The sequence below is a fragment of the Crassostrea angulata genome, chromosome 3, assembly GCF_025612915.1.
Source record: "Crassostrea angulata isolate pt1a10 chromosome 3, ASM2561291v2, whole genome shotgun sequence".
Classification (NCBI taxonomy): domain Eukaryota; kingdom Metazoa; phylum Mollusca; class Bivalvia; order Ostreida; family Ostreidae; genus Magallana; species Magallana angulata.
Genome location: NC_069113.1, coordinates 27294618 through 27318720, shown reverse-complemented (window position 1 = coordinate 27318720; position 24103 = coordinate 27294618). Strand labels below are relative to the sequence as shown.

The following is a 24103-nucleotide window of genomic DNA, read 5'->3' as shown; positions in this document are numbered from 1 at the left end:
TGTTTTTAGAATTTGATAGGTTGTTAATACTGACCGAGTCAATGAGGACCTGTGAGAGGACGTCACACAGCCAGGTGGGGTCCAGGTAAAAGAAGTTATTCAAGCCTTGTAACTGTTCATTGAAGTGAAGCATTGCTCCAGACGTTACAAGGAACTTTACCACTACAAAACACATGGAAGGTACAGTGTGTTTAGCTGTGCTTGTTTTGTATCCAATCAAGAAATCAGATGGTCTCAAAACAGGCAAATTATCAAATTGAAAACAAACATTGATAATCAAAATATTTTAAGTCTTTAGAACATATCAGTACATGTAAATGTAGAATCAAATAAGCAATGTACAACATAGAGAACAAATTATAGGGATCTTCTTAGTGCATTTTTATTTTTCTACTGATCTTATTTATCTTGGACATGTATAATTATATCATTTTCACTGGTTACCTTCGGGGACCTCTTGGGGAACCTCCACATCACAGCTTGGTATATTCTCAATGAGCTCATACAGTTCCCTCTGAACCAGGAATGGAGGTTTGCCATCCCTGATCCTGTTCTCCAGCTCACGGTAGATCTCCTTCTCTATCAGGAGGTAGCTGTTAGGAATGCTTCTGCCCAGCAGATATCTCGTTCCTAAGGTCTTATTGCCAAGCTCCTTCATATTGCAGGCAGTATTGTACAGGGCATCTCGTAACTCGGATATACCTAGATGAAAACATGTCATAAAATCACTGACAGGAAATTAAAAGGTGGTAACAATAGTACATGTACATAAAATATGGTAAAAATTAATTTTAGTACAGGTACACTGTATCAGTTATCACAATAATGAGAGTTACAAAAAAAGTACAATAATCTAGTAACAAAACATAATGAATGGCCTACTATTTTGGTTTGAACTCATCTTTTTTTTTTTTTTTTTAAATTTCCTTATCAAATTAATGGGTGATGAAGTGAACTCTACAGTATGTGTATAGAGTTCAGCCACTGAGGAGTGAATTTGAGGTGTATATAGGCAGACACCCACCCGCCCCAGTAGTACAGGACATGGGGATGATGTTGTCATCCTCTAGTTGTGAGCACAGCCCCCCGTATCTCTCTGAGGCACTCCCAAACGCCTCCAGTAGCTTCCTTTTGATCTCAGACACCTGCTCGTCCCTGGTGGGGCTATTGTTCTTGTCCAAGAAGGTTGCTGCTATGATGACCTTGGAGTGGGGATTTCTTGCCTGTAATCAAGGAGAATGGAGATAAAATATGGTGCACTTAATCCTTATTCATTGGAAGATCTTATAATGTAAGACCATGTATTAAGTACTCACCTCTATACTGTACAGAAGTTTGCCTATCTTCTCCATGTCCTTGGCCAGAGACCAGAGGTCCCAGACGACCAGGTACAGAGAGTTAGGGGTGAAGAAGCAGTGGTGTGTGGCCTTATAACACTCGTCCCCAGCCAGATCCCACACACACAGCTCTATAGGCAGCCTCTTAGACTGGTCCTTCTGCACAGGCAAAATAATTAAGTCCATTATTTATACCTCAAGATGATGATTTTATATAATGCACCTAATTGGTCTAGGAAGTCATGTGATGGGGAACAATATGTGTCGCCTTGGGAATAGATATCATATTCTACCTATTCTGAAACTTTGGGATTATTCATTTCAATATTATGAAAAGATGAGCATATAATATGTAAACAAAGATGATTAAAACTAAAGTTTTAAAACTGTGATTTGATTTGAACATATTTTATTGTATACTAGTATATATAACATACATAATTATTGAAATGGTTAGGACACAAGTTCTAACAACTTACGAGATCTTCACCATAAGTTAACTGTAGATTGTATGGGGTGACCCACCCATTTCCTTGGATAATTTGCTTTATTTGCGCAGTACACCTCTCTCATTAGTTTGTGAGAGGAGTTATAAACAAATATATCATAATTATTTAAGAGTTAGCAACTTGCCTTCTACCCCACCCCCCAAAAAATAAAGGTTTTTTGATTAAGGAGCAAAGTAAAGTATTTAGTTTGCTAGTCAAGAATTTTTTACTCAAATGTTTTGGGTCACAGATTTGGGGGTAAAAAAGATCTGCACCTATATTAACAGTGACAAATTGAATAAACAAAGAAGTGACTAATTCTGGTGTACTTCCTATCATTTGCAATGCAAAATCCCTTCCGCTTATTATTTAGCGGTGCAAGGACACCTGACAAGCTAGAGGGGGTTTCTAAAGATGATCTTTGATTTTTTTCATATTCAATAGATATACATTGTATGAACTCTGAAGTATTTATGAATATCAATTACATGTAATTCAACTGTTGCATAAATATCTTGGGATAGAGTAAAATTAACAAACGCTGGACAAATTTTCATCAGAAAGCCAGCTCATGGCTCAGGTGAGCAAAAAAAGTATGCCTATATATAGACTGTTGCTGAATCCAGAAAATTATGATCAAAAGCTTCCACCACTGCAGTGGTTCAATTAGGCCACCTTGCAACATGCAGTTAGAAACAGTGAATCTATAGAGAGTACAACTACGCATGTATTAAAGTCAGAACTTCATTCAGATCATGCTACATGTATTACAATAGTATATGTATGTTGACATGCATGTTTAAAAAAGCTGTAGTCTAATAGATTTGAATCATTCTATAAACTAAAGAGTGAATATAGAAGTCTATAGACATACAATACCTCATTCCGAATTCTGTGTTTATTAGAGGAATGCTGTGTTACAATTTTTACATGTTAGTTTTAATTTCAATGAATATTTATATATATATTAACTCAGAAAAAAAAACAAATGGTTACATCAGTGATAATTAATATATTATAAATGTTTACCTTAAAAATGTCCGTGCATACTGATTAAGATTAGACTATTATTTTATTGTCTTGTAACTCATACACTTGTAATTTTAGTTCATACAAAAAAGTATTTAATTTGATTACATTTTGTTCAAGCTATACAAAGAAATTATGTGGACTGAGGGATCAAAAGATTGATGTCTGATGAAAAACTTAATTCCAACTTCTGTTGTCTAACATACCGGTAAATAAAACGAAGGACATGTTGTACTTGGGAATTACTTCGCTGATGATTAAATTTTTTCTTGTTTTTTTTTTTAATGAATACACAAAAGAAATTTAAAATATTTACAGTTCCTTATAAGAGCAAAGTACTTCATCATATAAAATTTTTATCAACATTTATCCCAATTAATTTTGAGGGAGAGATAGGGGTCTTGATGAAAACCTTATGAATTAAGTTTTTCATCTGATATTACATGATTTTCCAACAGATACAAGAAAACAATTCCCTGCATGTACTTTAGAACTGAGAAGAATTTTTTTTTTACAAGAAATGCTTCAGTACACCTACCAGTTTATCCAGAATTCCACTCTTTTTTTTTGGACAAAGAGTGGTTTCCACTCTCCGGATTCCTGACCCATGGATTTCAAAGTTGGATTTACAGCCTAGCAGGTTAGTAATGGCAGTTTTACCTTTGTCCTAGGAACATGTTATCAAAATGTCAATATAATCAATGATCAAAATACATGTAGTTATTTAATTTATTGTATGTTAGTTAAAAAAACCAAAAACAAACCTTTTTACCCACAACAACCAGTTTTAGTCTGTAGTACCCCTTGCTTTGTCGCAGTTTTTCATTCAGACCTTGAATATATTTTTTTGTCCAAATGTGGCAATCTAAATAAAAAGTTTATTTGTTTTCTTTCATCAAAATAAACATTGCTCATTTAAATTGTATGGTACAAGTAAGTGTAAATGTCTTTAGCCCTTATTTGAGATCAATTTCATTCTTGGAAACTTTAACTAACAATTAGGTACATTGAAATTATCTTTTAATTAAGAGGGATGGATGTCCGTGGTCATTTTTAGATTATCTCACTGAGACAAAAAGCTCTGTATAAAGATGTAGAACATATCTAAAGTGAACAGATACTGAATATTGTTTTCCCTCGGACTGAAATGTCACATTTTCATTGGATTAAACATGGCAAGTGATTGCCTCATATATCTCTATGTAGGTTCTGTGAGGATTAATATTAGGCAATATGGCCGTCATTGGCCGCCGCCTCACCTATTTATCTCGATATTTCATATTATATAACGCAGAAATCGTGTTTAGTAAGTCATTAAAATATTTAGAGTAGTGGCCCTTTGGAATTATTTTTTAAATTAGAGTAGTTGCCCTTTGAATATTGACGTCACATTGTTGTGTCTGGAGCAGAACAAAATGGCAGCGTCTAAATTTGCTCAAATCTCTGCAGAAGTTTAAAATTGAATAGCAACAAAACATTGTAAGTAATATGGCTGAAGCAAAGATTTTTTAAGCGTATTTGAAAGGTGGTATTGATAATTTTGAAGAGTTTAAATGAGTTTAATTGAACGAGATGTAAGGCATCTTGTACATGGCTTTGCGTAGATAACCGCTATTTGTGAATGAATATGTCGCTTGATAGTCCTCGGGAAAACAAAACACTTATTTGGTTAGTTACTGACTCACTACGGAAATATATTGGGTTTGATCAATCTCATAGACGGCTCGGCTTCGCCTCGCCATCTATGAGATTGATCAACCCAATATATTTCCGTAGTGAGTCAGTAACTAACCTAATAAGTAATAGTAGTATATGGTCAGAAATATCATATTTAAAAATCTAAGGTAAATCTGATGGTTAAGTTATTGACAATCCAGCCTCCTTAATCATCAAATCAGAAATATAAAAGTTGCCTGGCAAAATAGATTCAGTTAATGGTTTTGAACACATAATATACATTCTGTTCTGAACCAGATTTGATCTTGACCTTTTCTTACCTACAGCTGAAGGGGACACCTCACCTCCTGGGATTCCAGTCCCTTGGATGTTCAGACTGTTACACTGACTCAGGCGCCCAAGCTCTTTTGGTAAGCTCTTGATGGCTGGGTTACTGCTCATATTATCAACATCGAAATTTTTTTTAAGTTCACATTTTAAACAAGAGGCCCATGGGCTACATCGCTCACCTGAAGAACGATAGGTATGATAAAATCAGCTTAATGGAGTCATAATACAAACAATCTGGACAATGTACAATAATACATGTAGATCCTGTATAAATAAAATCCATTTTCCCCCCTGGATATTCTTATGCTTATAATCATTAGTCCCTTTTCTAACAGGATGATTTTAGAGTCATATCACATGTTGAGTATTGCAGTTCTCAAAAAGATCCTTAACAATTGTTTATATATGGGATATAAAGCTACATCAAACTCTGAACCTTCTTGTGAGGCCGAAGAATTGTCCTGGAGACAAAGTCTTAACAATAATAAAGAATCATCTGGCTGATTAGTCTCTGAGAAGAAGATTTTTAAAGATTTACTCTATATATTCCTATGTAAAACTTAGAGCCCCCATTGTGGCCCCACCCTACCCCCGGGGGTCATGGTTTTCACAACTTTGAATCTACACTACCTGAGGATGCTTCCACACAAGTTTCAGCTTTCCTGGCTGATTAGTTTCTGAGAAGAAGATTTTAAAAGATTTACTCTATATATTCCTATGTAAAACTTTAACACCCCCTATGGTGCCCCCATCCTACCCCCGGGGGTCATGATTTTCACAACTTGGAATCTACACTTCCTGAGGATGCTTCCACAAAAGTTTCAGCTTTCCTGGCTGATTAGTTTCTGAGAAGAGGATTTTTAAAGATTTACTCTATATATTCCTATGTAAAACTTCGAGCCCCCATTGTGGCCCCACCATACCCCCAGGGGTCATGATTTTCACAACTTGGAATCTACAATACATGAGGATGCTTCCACACAAGTTTCAGCTTTCCTGGCTGATTAGTTTCTGAGAAGAGGATTTTTAAAGATTTACTCTATATATTCCTATGTAAAACTTCGACCCCCCCCCCCATTGTGGCCCCACCATACCCTCAGGGGTCATGATTTTCACAACTATGAATCTACAATACATGAGGATGCTTCCACACAAGTTTAGGCTTTCCTGGCTGATTAGTTTCTGAGAAGAAGATTTTTAAAGATTTACTCTATATATTCCTATGTAAAACTTTAACACCCCCTATGGTGCCCCCATCCTACCCCCGGGGATCATGATTTTCACAACTTTGAATCTACACTACCTGAGGATGCTTCCACACAAGTTTCAGCTTTCCTGGCTGATTAGTTTTTTAAGATTTACTCTATATATTCCTACTCTATATATGTAAAACTTCGACCTCCATTGTGGCCCCACCTTACCCTGGGGGTCATGATTTTCACAATTTGGAATCTACACTACCTAAGGATGCTTCCACACAAATTTCATCTTTCCTCGCTGATTAGTTTCTGATAAGAAGACTTTTAAAGATTTACTCTATATATTCCTATGTAAAACTTCGAGCCCCCATTGTGGCCCCACCCTACCCCTGGGGGTCATGATTTTCACAACTTTGAATCTACACTACCTGAGGATGCTTCCACACAAGTTTCAGCTTTCCTGACTGATTAGTTTCTGAGAAGAATATTTTTAAAGATTTACCCTATATATTCCTATGTAAACTTCGACCCCCCATTGTGGCCCCACCCTACCCACGGGGGTCATGAATTTCACAACTTTAAATCTACACTACCTGAGGATGCTTCCACACAAGTTTCAGCTTTCTTGGCTTCATGGTTCTTGAGGAGAAGATTTTTGAAAATTTCTCGAAATTTTTCATTAATTTCTAATTATCTCCCCTTGAAAAAGGGTGTGGCCCTTAATTTTCACAACTTTGAATCCCCTTTGCCTAAGAATTATTTGTGCCAAGTTTAGTTGAAATTGGCCCAGTAGTTCTTGAGAAGATGTTGAAAATGTGAAAAGTTTACGGACAGACGGATGGACGGACGGACGACAGACAAAATATGATCAGAATAGCTCACTTGAGCTTTCAGCTCAGGTGAGCTAAAAAAAAATTACTTGTAGAGAGAAAACAATTTAAGATTATCAAAGCTAGCCGTTATCTTATTGATTGAATTTATTTGCATCTTTTTTTATTTCTGGTTAAATTACCTGTATGCAGTTTACAAAATGGGGATCCCAGGCTAAATTTGTTACATTTTGGATAAAAAATTAAGAAATAGAGGAGAGTTAAGCTTTAAAAGCATAACCATATAAAAAAAAATACATATACATACATTGATATATCCAATGTTTGCAGGGAGACTAGTTGACAGACAGAAGGGGGCACACAGTCTAGGCAGTTGTCACTCAGGTTCAACTCGTTCAAGCAATGAGCCAGAAAAGACGGCAGGGCGATCCTAGAAGACACATTCTCACTGCAGCTTGATAGTCTGCTCCTTCGCCTCGGCAGTAACCTGGTAATTCAATTTAGAGATTTGTGAGTTCTTTTTTTCATTCAAGGCAAAAAGTCTGATACAAGATCATATCTGGTATATATACCAGATCATCAAGGTCTTAAATATACTGAGGAATCATTACTGTCACAAAGAGGCAGTTATTTTCTTGTCAATAATATTTAAGTATAAAAAGTTAAGCATTGTTGTTGGAGACATGAATTTCATTGGCAAGTTATCCATGATGCTCATGAAGCGACCTTCCCACTATAAGATATATGATTCCACAGTACATGTACTGATTCCCTTACTTGGACTTTGTGGTGGGTAATGGCGTGTCCCCTGAAGGGATCCCCAGTCTGTTGCCACTGAGGTCCAGAATCTGTAACATCTTACAGTCCCACACCTCCGGTCGCTGAAGGACATTGATCTTATTGTTGGAAAGATTTAACACCTGCAGGCAACCTGCAAATTAATAAAAGTACCGGTATAAAGCCAATTCTTCGTTGGTTCTTTTATATCATGCAGATGTACAGCCATTTTTTTTAATTAATTTGGGCAGGTGACATGTTTGATAATACAAGCAGAATGGGCATTCTTTTTTTTTTGTTATGTATAAATCAACCAATTCTTTGTTTAAAAGATGGATTCTGTTTCTGTGTTTTATGAACATCCACTACTTACAGAGTTTGACCATGCTCTCTGTCATTTCTTCTAACTGGTTGTAGTCCAGATGGAGCTTTTTCAGTGTTGCACACCAGAAGAGTTCCACACTGGGAGCAAAGCGAACCATCACATTATGAGAAAGATTCAGTGTGGACTGCAAAAAAAATATTTGTTGCGAAGACTGCATGGCAAACAAGCTGAACTGTTAATACATTTGATAATGAAATATAGTACAAAACTCATGGTGCATTTACCAGTTTACATTCCCAGGGGGAAGGAAAGGCCACCAGTTTATTGTTGCTGGCATCCAGTTCCACCAGACCGCTACAGCTACTGATCTCCGTCGGCAACATTTCCAGGTTATTGTACGAGGCGTTCAAGCAACGCAATTTTGTACAACTCCACTCTGGCTTGTCAGCTTCAAAGAAAGAAAAATAAATAAATTTTAATTCTATGTTGCATTTAGCTTTGAAGGTATCAAGTATATTGGAACATTGTATTTATTTAGTAAGGATTTTATATTTTTTGTTAAAATTCTTCTTGTGAAACCTGGCCAATCAAATTGTGTATTACCGGTACAATTGAAGTTAAGTAACAAATGTATCACTTTACAGTTTAAGCTCTGAATAACCTCCAAAGAATATATATTCAAGTTTCTGATCTTACTGTCTGGTTTTAGTACTCTCCAGTCTTCGTATCTTTGGTGGGACTTGACCATGTACCTCATCTTGTTATGAGCCACGTTCAAGTATCTCAGCTCTGGCAGTTGAAAAAGTTCATAACACAGTTCTTCTAATTGATTCTCTTGTAAGAGAATGTTTTCCAACCTAAAACATTCACACAATGGGTCATTGTTACACCATTCATTTGAGGAATGATGGAAGTCCCTACAATTTTTATTGGAGAAAAAGCAGCTAGTGCTATTCCTCCAGCACGGTATTATTGTTTCAAATCCAAACTTTTTTTTTATATTAATCATTCTCTCCATCAGCTCTTTAACTTTCAAAGTGTTGTTATCTTTCCACAAGTGATGTTTGTTTTTCATGCTATGGTATACATGTATACATATACCAGGTATGTAAAGTAGGTAAAGTAAAACTCAGAAACTCCTAACATTGAAGTGTCCACAGTTTTACCTCCAAGTCAAATTCATTGCTGGTAGAGTAAGTGTGATACATGTACAAATCTGTCTGACGCCAATCAAACACATTTTTAGTTAATAACAAATTTCCACTGATTTCAGATTTGCCAGCAAACCTTGCTGAAGCCAAACATCATTAACAGACTAAATATAAGGATCAACTGACCTTTTACAGAGGATGGTACACTGAGGATCCACTCTGATGGCGCTGATTTTGTTACAGGAGGCGTTGAACGTCTTGAGAGACGGCAGGTCCCAGGGTATGTTGGCTGGCAGCCGGCTGATGTGGTTATTGCTGATGTTGAGCTCCACCAAGATGTTCTTGTAATCAGAAATCCAGAAGTCATGGAAACCTCCTAACTCCTTATGGCTGTAATTGGCTATGTGCTAAAAATGTTTATTATGAAATTTGATTCAAATTGTTCATCCGTTATATAAAAAAAATTTATGGGGAGTACTGGTAATTTGAAATTATTGATTCACTGATCACTGACTTTCTGGTTGATTCATAATTCTTTTATTCTGTCTTTTTACACATCCACATTTTCCATCAGTCTCTCTTTTATACTGATAGAAGATGTATAACTTAAAACTGAACACTATTCGTAAAAGGCAATTTATCTGCTATATTTCTCTTTCATCACCATCCCTACAAGCCCTATTTAAGCATAAGCTGTAGACCTCTTAACAGTTCAAAGTATTTTCCTCTCTCTCTCTCTCTCTCTCTCTCTCTCTCTCTCTCTCTCTCTCTCTTACCACTAATTCCTCACTATATCCAGCCTCTAGTGTATATTCCATCTGCTGTTCACTGATGCAGTTTTTCACCAGCTTGCTAGAGATTTCAGGAAAGTCCTCTACAATTCTTTGATTCACCTCTGCACCAAACCCTACCAACATTTCTGCTACTTCTAAATGGTTGCCTATATTTAAAGGAAACATAATTCCATTAAAACCATTTCATGTACATACTGTTTGATAGTAAATTTATTAGTCTCCTACCAGTGAACCAAAGGCCTGTTCAACAGAGCGAGCACTCATTTGTGTGGGTATAGGGAATTTTGGCAAGCGCTTGCAAGTGCTCACTCTGTTGAACACACCTTAGGTGTATTTATTGACTTTCTGTCTGTCTGTTGGTCATAGATTTTTGATACCTTTTTTTCATTATGGTTTGAAGAACGGATTTGAAATTTGTCATGCAGCTTTATACTGAGAAACTACAGATCAAGTTTCAATAATATTTTTCCTAAGGAAAGTCATTACCCTATATTTTCCTATACAGTCAAATATGAAATTCCACATAATCCTTTGAATTTTCTTATATGTAAAATTGTTTTACATGTGTTTAAATAAGAGATAAATTTAAATCAAATGTAGTCCGGATAATGCAAAGGTACACCTGAATTACACCATTTAAGCTCTGCCTAGCATCTTACTTGTTAGAATACCATAAATGAATTGAACATATAGTAACTGACCAGCACAGGCTGCGTACAGCGGAGTTTTGTCCATAGAGAAGGAGGAGGTGCTTGAGTAGTACGGGGGGTGGTTGATGTCCATCTCTGGGGTGAGCCACATCTTGATGATCCTCTGGTTACCCCCCAAGCAGGCCGCATACAGGAGACACGTCCTGACCCTCATCTCCTTCACCAGTTCTAGCGATCAAAAATATTCAAAGTTATACAGTGCAAATAGCTGTGTGCTGAACCAATTTTTAAGTGTATGCATCACATGTTTGGGGAAGAATATTTTTTCTTTTTAAAATAAATAGATATAGACTTCTGCAACCTCTGAGGTGAAAAGAATTATTATTGATATACATTTTAGCCATTCTTTTAAAGATTATACTGCAAATGAATTCTACTTAAAAAATTTGGCTTATACAGTGATTTAATTTAATACATGCAAGATTTTTGCGTGAGTGTTTTAAAACTACCAGTAGATGTTTGATAAAAAAACATGTTTAAGTAATTATACTTTTTAATCATATTTTCAAAGCAGTGTTAAGATATAGTAGGTAAAAGTATAGTTTAATATACCAAGGAAATAATGCAGCAAATGGATTACAGGAATGCCAGTGATTAAATAAAGGAAAAAAATTGCATATATACTAAAAAAAAAAATATTGTGCATTCAATTTATCTCTTCCTCTTTGTTGGTTCATTAACAAGTGGGTTAAATTTTTTATTGGAGCCAGGAAAAAAAATCCATTATTCATCTAAATTTTATAAAATATATTCTATGCAGGAACTGATGCTGATTAATGGTCAAATATTTCTCATCATTGTGGACATATACAAAATCTGTTTTATCACTGCATGTTGCTTATGCATTTTCGCATTGGCCTTACATCTATCTTGAAATACATGAAATTATAATCGATGTTATTTCAGTCAACCAAGTGAAGATAAGAAATCATTAAGGTAGGAGTGGACGGTTTACTGAATGTTGACTGCACAATTGTTCTTCACAAAAAAATGTAGTTCCACCTTAAAAGAGAATGTAGAATATGCATAGCATGTCATTTGGTCAATGTAAGTTTACATCACATGGTAATCTTGTTCTTTGTAAAATTCTAAATACTTCCGAGTTTGCATTGCAAAGTTGCTGAGTGGCGGAATACATTTTGTGTACACTAATAGCCTAGGTCATTCTAAAATTGTTTTAATTAGAGCATGTACAACAATCTTAGTTGGGGTGTTTAATAACTGACTCTCCCATGATGTATTATATTTACGATATCAATAATAAATGTATATTAATACACTTGTAAACTCAGTTAATTCTTTAATTATAGCTCAATGTGTCTAATTAGTCATAATTAGTTATACCAAGTCATGAAAACGTTTTCTATACACATCAAATGAGCCTGGATATCTGTGCTTTGAGTACTTTGCATTTTGTCAGTGTTATCGTAATTCTTTATTGGAATCTCCATTTAAACTTGTATGGTACAATATAAATAAAATACAAGCCAACACAATACCATGTATATACAATATATACAAAATAATGATTTAATGTAGAGGACAACAGGTTCAGTGGTGGAAGATGTTAAAATACTCAAACAGATTTTCATTTTCCCCCATAAGCTTAAAAGCAGGTGCCACACACATAATTTTTTATACACTTGAATACCCTTCAGAGAAGCATCAAGTCTGGCTGAAATTGGTGCAATCATTTATAGCAAAAGGTCTGAAAATCGTGTAACATTATCAAATGGATGAACTTCTGACAAAAAGAAAGAGCGAGTAGAAAACCTCACCTAAGCAGATCAGGTGAGCTAAAAATCAGAGAAGCAATTAAAGATTATATGAGTTTCATCTTTTATTGATATTACATGCACTTATTGCTCATGCAAACCTTGTGGGTCTCGGTATCCCTCTATCACTGTTTATCAAAATAAAAACAAGAAAAACTGAATTCCACATGGACCACATATTTTATGAACCCTCAATGTTAAATGATAACCTTTGCTATCAAAAAAGTTTGATAAAAATAATCTGTACTTTGCTTCTGTTATTTTTAATTCTTGCTTGCCTTCTCTCAACTCAGTTTTTAAACTTTGGATCAGTAGATAGAAATATCATTTATCAATAATAAAGTTCAAAGTTACATTAAACTTTCTGTTTGAAACAACTTTCATCTGCTTGAAACTGCATTTCAAGAAAAAAGATGATTTGTACTCAGACTCTGAATGAAGAATTGATTTGGATTGTTTTCCATCTGTAGGTTGGGAGAGGGCACACAATGTGATTTAGGTTTTAATTGGGTTTATAAAACAGGTACGGTGAGAGACTGATAATAAAATCAAAATGTTAGCATGTGACTGTACTAATTCTTTGAAAGTCCACCATGCATTATTAATTGAATGCTTAGTGCATTAGCACTAAAAAAACAATTCTATTCATGCTGAAAGCTCTAACAGTGACAAACAGGTTATTATTGAAACATGAACATTTTAGAAATACAGATACATGCAAAATGCAAGACCATTTACATTTTTTCCTCTCTCCTTTTTATTGAATTTAGAGGATTATAATCCCATATAAGGCATCAGCATGCTAACAATTTAAGTTCTTTCTCACCCAATGGTGCTGAAGTATTACACATACTTGGCTGGTACACAAACAGCTTCTCTATGACCCCGTAGTGACCGTAGGCGGACGCCAGATAAAACGGGGAGTTACTGTCATATACAGGGACCTCGTCTGTCTCAAGCCATGCCCCCGCATCCAGTAGAACGTGCACCAACTGATCAGCTCCATATCTACAGGCCACTTGTAAGGGGGTCCCCTGAAAGTCATGCATTCAAATCTGTAGATCCGATTTTTCATAAAAATTGTTTTTATTGTGAAGATGAATGATATGCTGATGATTTAAAAGTCAATCTGCTAAAAAATTGGTATGAAGAAAAAATATTAGGGAAAGGACTATATATGATAAGGGCCTAAAATGGCCCCCTAAAATGAACATCATCATTTTAATATCATTCTCTGTTTTCTTAGTACAGATATGTATGTGATGTGTTTACATTATATTCATTTTGGTTCAAGTGCCCACAATTTAGAAATATGACATTGTAAAGACAACCTTTTCCCGCCATTTTTGCATTTTTAGCGTAAAACAGCTTGTTTTCAAGCAGTTTTTCCTTCCGAAAACATAGAGCGCATTCTTGAACAAATAAAATATTTTAATCAGAGATGTATCTAGCCAAGACTGATAAGTGACAAAAAAATTTTCCTTGTTCAAGCATGCGCTCTATATTTCCCATTCGTAAATAGATAAGAAAAATGTCAATTTTTGGCTGATTTTGATTGAATTATAGAAATGACGTCACTTCTGACGTCATATACTGCCAGTGAGTGCAAATAAATCAAATTAATAGATGAAAAATATATTTTATATCAACTCCTCTAAAAAATTAGTTAACATTTTATTGTACCCGAAACACTTAAAAAATGGCGAATTATGGGGGCCAAATTTAACTCTTATCATATATAGTTCATTCACAAATATTTCTGAAATTGAAAACAAAGTTTAGGGTTGCGGGAGAAATAGTTTCTTATTACATGGAGCAATATAGAACAATTTACACCAAGATGCAGCCTTAATTATGTTTACACTCCTGAACTAATAACTATTTTCAAATTATTTTTACTACTTTAGGACCATGCAAATATAATTTTATTCTACAAATCTGATTTTCTTTAATAATTTCAAATGAAAATATCTTTATCTTCCCATAAGTTTAACTTGCAAGATTTCATTTTAATAAAAAAAAATAATTATAATCTTTTTATTGGAACATCTGACAGTAAACTTTGCATGTCCCTGGAAATATATAAGGGTGATTAAGGTGGTCACGAAAGCTTAAGTTTATTTTTTAATTTCCTTCCCTATACGGATTTTCAACAATTCACCACCTGATTATTGCTAACATTTAGATAAGATAAAAACCTGCATTAACATCCTTATACACAATCACTACTAAACAGTTTTTCCCCCAATATTCCCCTCTTCTTCTCTTCGGAAAACACCATCATATCCATGTTAAATGGGTCAATCCAAGACTTTATTTCTCCACCTACCTCGTCACTAGTTTGATTGACATCTACCCCCCTGGCTTCCAGCACCACTTTGAGGATGTCCACACACGACCCTGGCTGTTTACAGATGTAGTGTAGCAGAGGCACCCCATCTATGGCTAGGCCTCCTACTGCCTCGGGGTAACATGACAAGGTGTCTCTCAGTGCCTCAGAATCATTGTATTGTATGGCTGTCTTCAGTTCTTGGATAACTTGACTGTGGTCATCTTCCATACTATCTGTTTTACCTCTTCAGCTGCAGGGAAGATAAATATAGCTCATTATAAAGGAGGAGTCTCTATAGTTTCCTTCCTCTTTCATCATATATTTGGAAAATGATGCTGGACTTAAGGAAATTACACGGCCAACACAATGCTTCTCTTATGCTGTTTTATACTACCGTAATACATTGTGTCAGTATATATGTACAATGTACATGTATAATATGAGTCTATGAAAAATCAATACCATGCAACTACCTTTTTCTGTCCCATATCACATTCCTTAAAACTTGTGTAAAAGTACATGCATTAACTCACTTTACATCAGCTGGTCATTTATGTATCAAAGGTTTAAAAACAACATGTTGACATTCAATGTATATTTCCCCTTATATTTGCATTGGAAATCTGCGATGTTCAATTTTCTATGAATACACTCTGCTAATTCATGCGCCATGAGCACTGATACAAACGTCTTCACGTGTTTTGAGTATACAGTATTTATTTTTGTAAGATTAAAAGAAAGTTTCAACCTTACATAACCAAGTTGATATGTACTTTTGAAAAACAATCATTAATATATATCTACTCCTAAAGAAAAACGATTTTTCTCCACAAAGTTTCTGGCACTATATTTTTTGTCGCAGAAGCTAACTATTTAAATAATATATTAATATGGCTGTTCCATGTATGTTTCATATTCCTGACTAAGAGCGCAAATAATGGCTTTAAAGCGGCAATACACAATATTTCATACAAATAGACATCAGTATGAAAATACATGTATAAGTATTGAATGCTTATAATTTTGGATGTCGTCAGTCATATGACACACAAAGTGGTGCAGACAAATTATCATACCGCACTAACGCGCGATATTCAATTTGTCTGCACTGCTTAGTGTGTCATAGGACCGATGACATCCAAAATTAAGCATTCAATGCTTAAATGAAATGACTTAAAAAAAAAAAATTAAAACTGTAAACTATTACATAGCACAAATGCTGCTGGTTTGCTTTGTCACAATATAAGTTATATAAATAAAAATACTTCAATATGTTTGACTTAACAATTTTTAATTTGTGCAATTCATGTTCAGTAATGAGGAAAAAATCATTTCATTATTATCATTATTTGCATTTTTAATGATAGATGATTGAATTACTATTTAATCATGAACAACTTAAGACACAACTATTTCTCTATCCAGATACAAATTCATTTTTATAATTGGGACATTTTAGTTTTTTATTATCAGTTGTTTGGTTTATGTGGCAATGGTTGGAATTTTTTCATGCACTTGCATCTGTGATGGTCAGACCAGTTCGAATACCGGCGCCAGATAGCTCAGTTGGTAGAGCACCTGACTAGAGATTCAGGGGGCCGGGGTTTGAATCCCGGTCTGGTCCGTCATTATTTCTCCCATCCCGTTACATTTGGTGCCATGACTAACCCCTGGAACTGACAGGTGAACTCCTGCCAGGGGAAGAGCCTGGGGTGATCTTCGGAGACGAAGATCATTTAAGGGGGGAGGAATGTGACGGTCAGACCGGTTCAAATACCGGTGCCAGATAGCTCAGTTGGTAGAGCACCTGACTAGAGATTCAGGGGGCCCGGGTTCGAATCCCGGTCTGGTCCGTCATTATTTCTCCCATCCCGTTACACATCGAAAAGCTCTGTTGGAAGAGCACCTGATTATATCCCCAGCTAAGTCAATTATATTTTGCTTCCTCTCTGTTTCAATTGCTACCATGACCACCCCCTGGACACCCCTTGGAACTAACAGATTTAAGAGGAATACGGTGGATTTATGACCCATATATCAAAATTTTGGATTTTTATGCATATTTTTCAAAATTGCTTCCAGATAGGACAAGAAATTGTAACACAAGGCCTATGGGCCTTAACAGTCACCTGAGTAAAATACAACTCATGTATATAATCCATTGCAAATCATTAGATATTTATAGACACAATAAAGCAAAATATACTCTAATACCTAGAGCAAGGATCAAGACTAGATGAGCAAATATGACAAAGAATAATGGTTCACCAACGGATAAACCTCGCACGCACCCCAACAGTACTTCATTTGCGTCAATGATGAACATTTTTGGACCCTTCACCCGATTATTTTATATGACCCGAGGGGTCATGCTTTTCACCAGATTATAGTCAAACCCAAAAATCTCCCGATTTCTGGATTTGATTCGTAAATTACATTGCGTGTTTGACTTCCAGTTATGAACCCAAGCTGAGCTTGGATTTACGTAAACAATGCCGATGGCTATAACAGACACAGTAAGTGTTAATTGTTATCGTGAGTTGTTTTGACAAACCGAAGGTTTAAATCATTAAGTGTGATGGCTTCCAATAAGAGAAGGTCTTCATCGGGGCCAGCGTAATCAAAACCAACAAAAAGAAAACGTTATTTTTGTACCTATCAACATATCTGGGAAAATGAATTCCCATGGGTAAAACAAAGTAATCGAGTACAAAATGAGGCTTCTTTTGTTCTATGTAACGCACTTTGTGCCCAAAATGAGCTGACTAAACATTCAAAAACACTAAGTCATGTATAAAATGCTTTTTAATACACAAAAGTCTTCCAAGTCACTTACAACTTTCATGCCATCGTTTACAGAGTTCAAAAGCAAGGTTAATGTAGCAGAAACTCTTTTTGCACTTTTTTCAGCTGAACACAACCTACCATTTTCTGTGTCAGATCACTTTACAAAATTCAAGATCAGCAACTGTTATTTAAAATGCTTCTTTGCAATAAAGTATCACACAAAAGTTTTAACACATATTTCTATTGTATATACCTATGAAATGCATGGTAAATATGTTGTGAATGTCGTTCCGCACTATGACCAGATTTTTTACTTTCCATGTTGGAGGTTGGCAAGTATAATGATGAAATTAATTGAACTATGATTACTATGATTACAAATTTGATTGATAGTGTTATCACAGACAAATAAACTGAAAAATGTAAATATAAAAATATTAAAGATAAAAATAAATACTTGTCATACATTGATCTGAATTTTGATTTAAAGACTGTCGGTCTGGCTCTATTACATTTTCCATCACATTTTCCACTATAAATTACATATGTGTTTCATATTTACTAATCTATATAATTAACATCACTTTGACACAATCAAATATATACTAGCTGGTCTGTTTTCAAGTACCACACTAGCTGAAATCTACCTTGCACCTTAATTAGATTCCAGCTGCAATGCAAATACTCAGGCAATCTTGCTTGCTGTTAATAAGAGGGTAATATCAATTTGTTCTGTTATAGATCACTTTCTTGGAGGGAGTAAAATGATTACCAAATGATTAAATTATTGTTCAGAAAAGAAGTTAAATAAAAATGATAGATACAACACCTTATAAGTTCAAGCTGCATGCACATGGTCTTCCTTTGCATCTAAGCTTATAATTATCAAGTTAATATATCTATATGTCTTGTTTCGATTTGATATATTCCTGGTCAGCAAGGCAGGATCACCAGGCCTTAATTTATACTGAAATATCATAAACACCAGCTTTTATCAAGTGCAAACAAGGTCAGATAAGGTATTTAGAATACTTTTGGTTAACGGTACTTGAACAGTCCTTTGGAGTTAAATTTCTAACCTTGTCTGAATTCAAACAATACATGTTTCCCTTCCAAATAAGATAAGTATGTCATATTCTTAAGTATCATCTATCAATCATAGTGATAGTAGGCTGCATATGTACTAGCTTTTACTAATCGGGTTCCTATATTGTGTTGAAACAAGTACAGGTTTCAAATAATAAATGCAGTGCTAACTTACTGTAAACCGGCCAACTTCTATTCGCTTGCAACAAATTCGCAACTTTCACAAGAGCCTTGTTGTCATTATCCATAGATTAAATCAATGATTTAAAAATACAATATCTATAAGACAATAAAAATCAATGCTTTTTTTGGATAGTTCCAGAGGTAAGATCTTTTTAAGATAAAGAGAGCATTGAAAATCTTAGAATAAATCATATGTTTTTCCCAATGATAGCTTATACCTTCATAGTCCAGAAAGGAATACCCCTTGTATACTGTGTGTATTTCATCTCTCTAAGAACTTCCTTTAATTATCCATATACATTAGTAAAATTACTAACTTGATCTGATTCAGATGACAGTTTTTAAACAATAAAATGCTTTCTTTGGTGATTCATTAGGGATGCGAAGGTAGTGACATTGCAGAAAAAATACATAACCTGCAGGTTATGTAAATTTTTTCTGCAATGATCGCTTCTTTTATAACCCGTATGAATCATCAAAGAAAGCATTTTATTGTTTATATTAACATCTTTCTAAATAATAAATTGATTATGAAAAGTAAGTTAAATTCACTAAATTACTGTTAATGTACATGTGTGTAAGTACGTTAGCTAAAAGAAACAGCCAAATCGTCTCCTGTGAGACTTTGAGTCAGACATCATCACGACTATTTCGTGCAGTCCGTGATATTTTGTAGTTCGCTGTAGGTTTAGACCAACCGAAAAACAGGGGGTGTCATTTTCAGACCTGTCAATTTCTTCTCAGTTTCAGCCGCTTAGATTTCGACTAATTGATAAACGAGGCGTGTAGATTTCAGCCGTGTCTGTTTCTATAGAGCTATGAATTAACTACCCGGTATAAGTTTTCGTAAGAAATAGAGGGAATAATACTTGGTAGAGAAGAAACAGTCAATTCTTCCAAATTCACTAAATTGAAAACTATAGATACATACACTCAGCGAGTGAGAAAATGATGTCAACATATATCACTTTACTATAATTGAAATGTGTAAACATGGAGAGGTAATAAATCATGATCAGTCAAAATTTAGGAGAAACAATTTTCAAATAAATATTCACATGCAAGCTGACTACAGTACGTATTTTCTCCAACAGAACTTTGGAAAAAAAAAACTAATTAAAATATCCTCACACAATTAACACAACTTTATAGCTTTGTTTTCAACTTTGATTTGAGTTATTAAGAATATTCAAAAATATTTACTATATATATAGTTATTTCAAGTCTATATATGGCCATTTTGTTGGAATAGACGTACATCCTGTATATAAGTGTTTTAATTGCAGGTCCATACCAGATTTATATAGCCAAATCAAACATTTATAAATGAATATAAATAATAAAGTGATTATTGCGTGTCCAAGTTTATTGAACATCTCCCCATATTCATTGGTATTTCCAATCCATTTGTTTATATATATAAATAATTGGTAATTGCTTCAACAATTTCCCGTTGCTCAATGATCTAAGTCTAAGTCTTTTCCCTCTCTGTGTGGGATAACTTCCTGAAAACTGATCAGTTTTCATCTTTGTTTAGTAAAATCACTTAAGTCGCAAAATGGATATTCATGCCACTTATAACAATTGTGTTCACTAGCTCTTCCCTAGGATTATTGGAGAAGGAAATGATTTGTTGTGGTTGATTTTTCTGAATTGCATGCATGCAATGTTTACAAAAAATAAACACTTTATTTGTCAATTATACACATGTGTATGACTATTATATCCAAATACTATAACCATTCCAGACAGAATTTAGCATGTGCCTATATACCCAAGGGTACTATATAGCAATTACTCACGACACATTGTTGACTGAGTTCATAACAGCTAGTCCTTTACACTTCAAATGTTTGCAACAATTTAACATTTAAACAAAAAATGATTACCCTTATCGACCACCAGACTAGTAAAAATACTGGCGTCAGATAGCTCAGTTGGTACTAAGAGCCCATAACCAAAGATTCTGGGGAATCAGAGGCATATTTGTGGTAATTTTATAATTGAATTTAAAGAGATTTGAATTTTGCAAGGGGGGGGGGGTCTGAACCCCTAACCCCCCTCCCCCAAGATCTGCGCATGATGTGAAGTATAGGTTTCAACAGTTTACTCTTTAATGATATTGAAATTGTCATGTTATTATTTCACAGCAACATTTTAACACTAAAACATATCCCAGTGACGTGACAGACTCATGATGCACATGAAATCATGGAGTCACATACATCTGTTGTTGATAAAAATTCTGTCTCTACAGCAATTTGGAATTTGAAACATATTTAAAGACTGTAAGCAAGGCCTTGAAAAAAAGAAGATACAATTGAACCCTAAGTGAAATACTAACTCAAACAAAATCATCAGTAAAATCAATACATATCTTCTTGTTTGCATGATTACAAAAGAAATGAATTTCAGTTGGAAAAAGTAAGTAAATATTTTCTGTAAGAGATAAATTTATAACCACACTTAAAACCTCTTGTGTAAGATACTTCATCACAAATTAGTGACACATTGTGAAGACATGGTTGATTGTACGTTAGATCAATCCCCATTTTCAATTGCAAGTACTTAATTGATGTAAATCTTGATCTATCTTCTCAGTCAAATTTTCATCACTAAGATATCTCTGCATGTATAATAAATCAATGGAAAGTAATTAAGATACACCCAAAACACAAAGCACCAATTGGATGGTATTGTGTGGTATATTGAATCCTGAAATCTGTTTAACCATTGATCGAGCCATCAAGTTCCCATGGTTTACAACCATGCACCTACACTGCAACACCATAAAATAATAATACAGTAACACAGTTAAAAATTAAGCTTCGGCGACTCCTCCAATATCAGCATTCTCAATAAATTGGAGGCCATGCACAACCACTGTTTTTTTTTACATATTTTCTATATGTCAGAATTTTTTTTTGTATGCCACTCAGTTTTCTAGGTTATCTTCGAGCAGACACACTTGAAATTGTATTTTAAATATGCATAACCCTCCCCCCCCCCCCCCCCCCACTTTTCATATTTCATAAGATCAATAGTAAGGAAATCGAGAATTATATATCTTTTATAGAAACTGACTTTTATCATTTTAAAACTCTCATATAGACATAAGTGTTTCTTTACTTAAACAGCTGCACAACCTGGGTATGATATAAGGATTACAAGATTCTACTCTTGAGATATCTCCCAAAATAAAGAACTTGAGTGTATAGTCCTAGAACAGTATTACAGCTATGTATAGTACCAATCGATTCACTGAATCAATATATAAAATAAGTATGTTTTTAAAATGCATGGAATATTTTTTAAATTGTATTTAATTATGGTCGGTTAAAAAACATTACTACCAGTAACAGTAAAGTAAATTCTGTCTAAAATCAAGATGAAACAAACCATTGGGAATGATCCATTCCTCAAAAGCATGCATCTTTTACTTTCAATAGTGAGGAGTTTGTGGTTAATTTTTATACCGTACATTTTTTTTAAATCTGCCTTAAATCAAAAGATAAGAAAACTGGTGTACAAAAGATCCATTCGGTAAACCTCGGCCAATTCTGTAACTTTCAGGTATAGATGAGATATCATATGAATCCGCTTAGGTGGGCCAAATGTAAAAGGTCGATCTTGATTTACTTGTAAACAAGGGGTTAAAGCTGGCAATAAGGATCTATAAACTCTTTCCTACTACTTGTCTGCTTATTTTTTTATGATTATCTCAACAAATAAATAAACATACTTCACTGAAGATAATTTGATATCCATATCTGGAAAAAGCCCAAATTTCTTTTATAGACAGAAAAATAAAAATATATTCTTAATAATGGAAACAAACTTCTGACATATATACTGCATGTTTTAATTTATCAATGCTGATCATAAAGTGATGCAGAAAAAAATTCTTGGTCAGATTATTGTAGAAACCATATACATACAACACAAATTTTTATCTAAAGAAGAAATTTGGGATCTGTTGTTTATCCATCCCTCTGGAATTTGCTGACTAAAGTCAATGTACCTAGAAAAGTTACGACAATGAAACTGCCACACCCCCTCCTCCAACCTCTTAAAAACAACATCCTCTTGCTGATTGATTGGTTGTCAAGAAAAACTCAAAAACGTCATTGTAATTTGTGGTCTCTTGCTATCATACCAACTAACACGTACCCCCCCCCCCCCCCCCCCAAAAAAAAAAAAAACAAAAAAAAAAACAACCCAAAACAACACGTGTACACACACACCCACCCACACACACAGACACACGCATAAATATTACATTTGTCACGTTTGCATCTCTCTCTCTCTCTCTCTCTCTCTCTCTCTCTCTCTCTGCAATATCCTAATCCCCGGAGGGCCGGAGGATTGGGGCTTTTGAAATTTGACACATAAATGTGGCTTGGGGGTAAAATGTATATGTAGCGGAAAATAACACTCCAAAATGCGTTGTTCTCTATCAGTCCGATTACCGTATATAATACATTAAAATGTAGCAGAGAAGAAAACATATAAACCTCCATTAAAAAAAAACAAAAAAAGGAAGGTAGACAAAATGAAACTTACCCCTCATCGGCCATGTTGACTCGTCGTGTAAAACGTCCGCCGATGCACTTAAGAATTTTGACAAGGAAGTACAAAAGCCTGTGTGATTTAAATGCGGTATTGATGCTATAGTTCAGGTTATATTCCAATTTTCATTATCGTCGCGTTTTAATTGGTCTGGAAATTTTGACATTTTGACTTGATTATCTACAAATGATATCCTACTTACAGTATACTGTATATCGCTGCACCACAGATGAATCGAGATGCAGGTGGTGTGCTAATGCACTTGTATACATACGTAAACAAACATGCATGTCCCTTATATACATGTATAATTGCATCTTGATGATACAATACACAAACAGTTATGATTTCCTTCTTATTTCAATTTTTTTACCTGCACAACCTTATTATGATCTAATGTACTTTTTTAAACAATATTTAATTGCCTAACTTATGGTGACATATTTCTGCGCCCTACATGCAAGATGTCAACATGCAAGAAAATTATGTTAACATGCAAGATAATTATGTCGACATGCAAGATAATTATGTTGACATGCAAGTTACAAATCCTTTTAGAGAAATTGATTTTTATAAGGGTAAAATGACTACTCTGACATCATAGATGCAAGATGCAACATAATTATGACAACATGCAACTTATTTATGTCAACATGCGAGTTAATTTTGTTAACATGCAATATAATTATGTTGACATGCGAATTAATTATGTTGACATGCAACT

At 34.6% G+C, this 24103-nt stretch overlaps 1 protein-coding gene and 1 long non-coding RNA gene across 10 annotated transcripts in view; one reads left to right on the top strand and one right to left on the bottom strand.

The window, feature by feature from the left end:
• The window catches only part of LOC128176217 (leucine-rich repeat serine/threonine-protein kinase 1-like), a 30864-nt gene extending 7187 nt beyond the window's left edge, over window positions 1–23677 (bottom strand). Inside the window, exons 1-21 of one of the 8 annotated variants that reach the window (XM_052842374.1) lie at window positions 23374–23677; window positions 14752–15004; window positions 13249–13456; window positions 12524–12550; window positions 10639–10815; window positions 9920–10083; window positions 9330–9550; window positions 8689–8849; window positions 8277–8440; window positions 8041–8176; window positions 7668–7821; window positions 7198–7377; window positions 4852–4964; window positions 3619–3719; window positions 3393–3521; window positions 2855–2874; window positions 2705–2717; window positions 1317–1496; window positions 1025–1223; window positions 445–702; window positions 35–162 (exon numbers count right to left, since the gene is read on the bottom strand). In XM_052842374.1, coding sequence (XP_052698334.1) covers window positions 35–162; window positions 445–702; window positions 1025–1223; window positions 1317–1496; window positions 2705–2717; window positions 2855–2874; window positions 3393–3521; window positions 3619–3719; window positions 4852–4964; window positions 7198–7377; window positions 7668–7821; window positions 8041–8176; window positions 8277–8440; window positions 8689–8849; window positions 9330–9550; window positions 9920–10083; window positions 10639–10815; window positions 12524–12550; window positions 13249–13456; window positions 14752–14982 — 2964 coding nt within the window. In that variant the 5' untranslated portion in view covers window positions 14983–15004; window positions 23374–23677. Of the gene's footprint in view, window positions 1–34; window positions 163–444; window positions 703–1024; window positions 1224–1316; window positions 1497–2704; window positions 2738–2854; window positions 2875–3392; window positions 3522–3618; window positions 3720–4851; window positions 4965–7197; window positions 7378–7667; window positions 7822–8040; window positions 8177–8276; window positions 8441–8688; window positions 8850–9329; window positions 9551–9919; window positions 10084–10638; window positions 10816–12425; window positions 12444–12523; window positions 12551–13248; window positions 13457–14751; window positions 15005–23373 lie in introns of all 8 variants that reach the window. The other 7 variants (XM_052842373.1, XM_052842375.1, XM_052842377.1 and 4 more) reach the window with 7 other exon arrangements.
• Window positions 50–9400, top strand: LOC128176222 (uncharacterized). 2 transcript variants are annotated; one of them, XR_008242764.1, is made up of 5 exons: window positions 50–180; window positions 2975–3494; window positions 4858–4941; window positions 7221–7380; window positions 9266–9400. It is a non-coding gene; the product is annotated as an uncharacterized LOC128176222 (long non-coding RNA). The 2 variants fall into 2 exon arrangements; XR_008242765.1 differs by lacking the exon at window positions 50–180 and having other exon boundaries at window positions 2883–3062; window positions 3373–3494.
• Window positions 23678–24103: the final 426 nt, after the last annotated feature.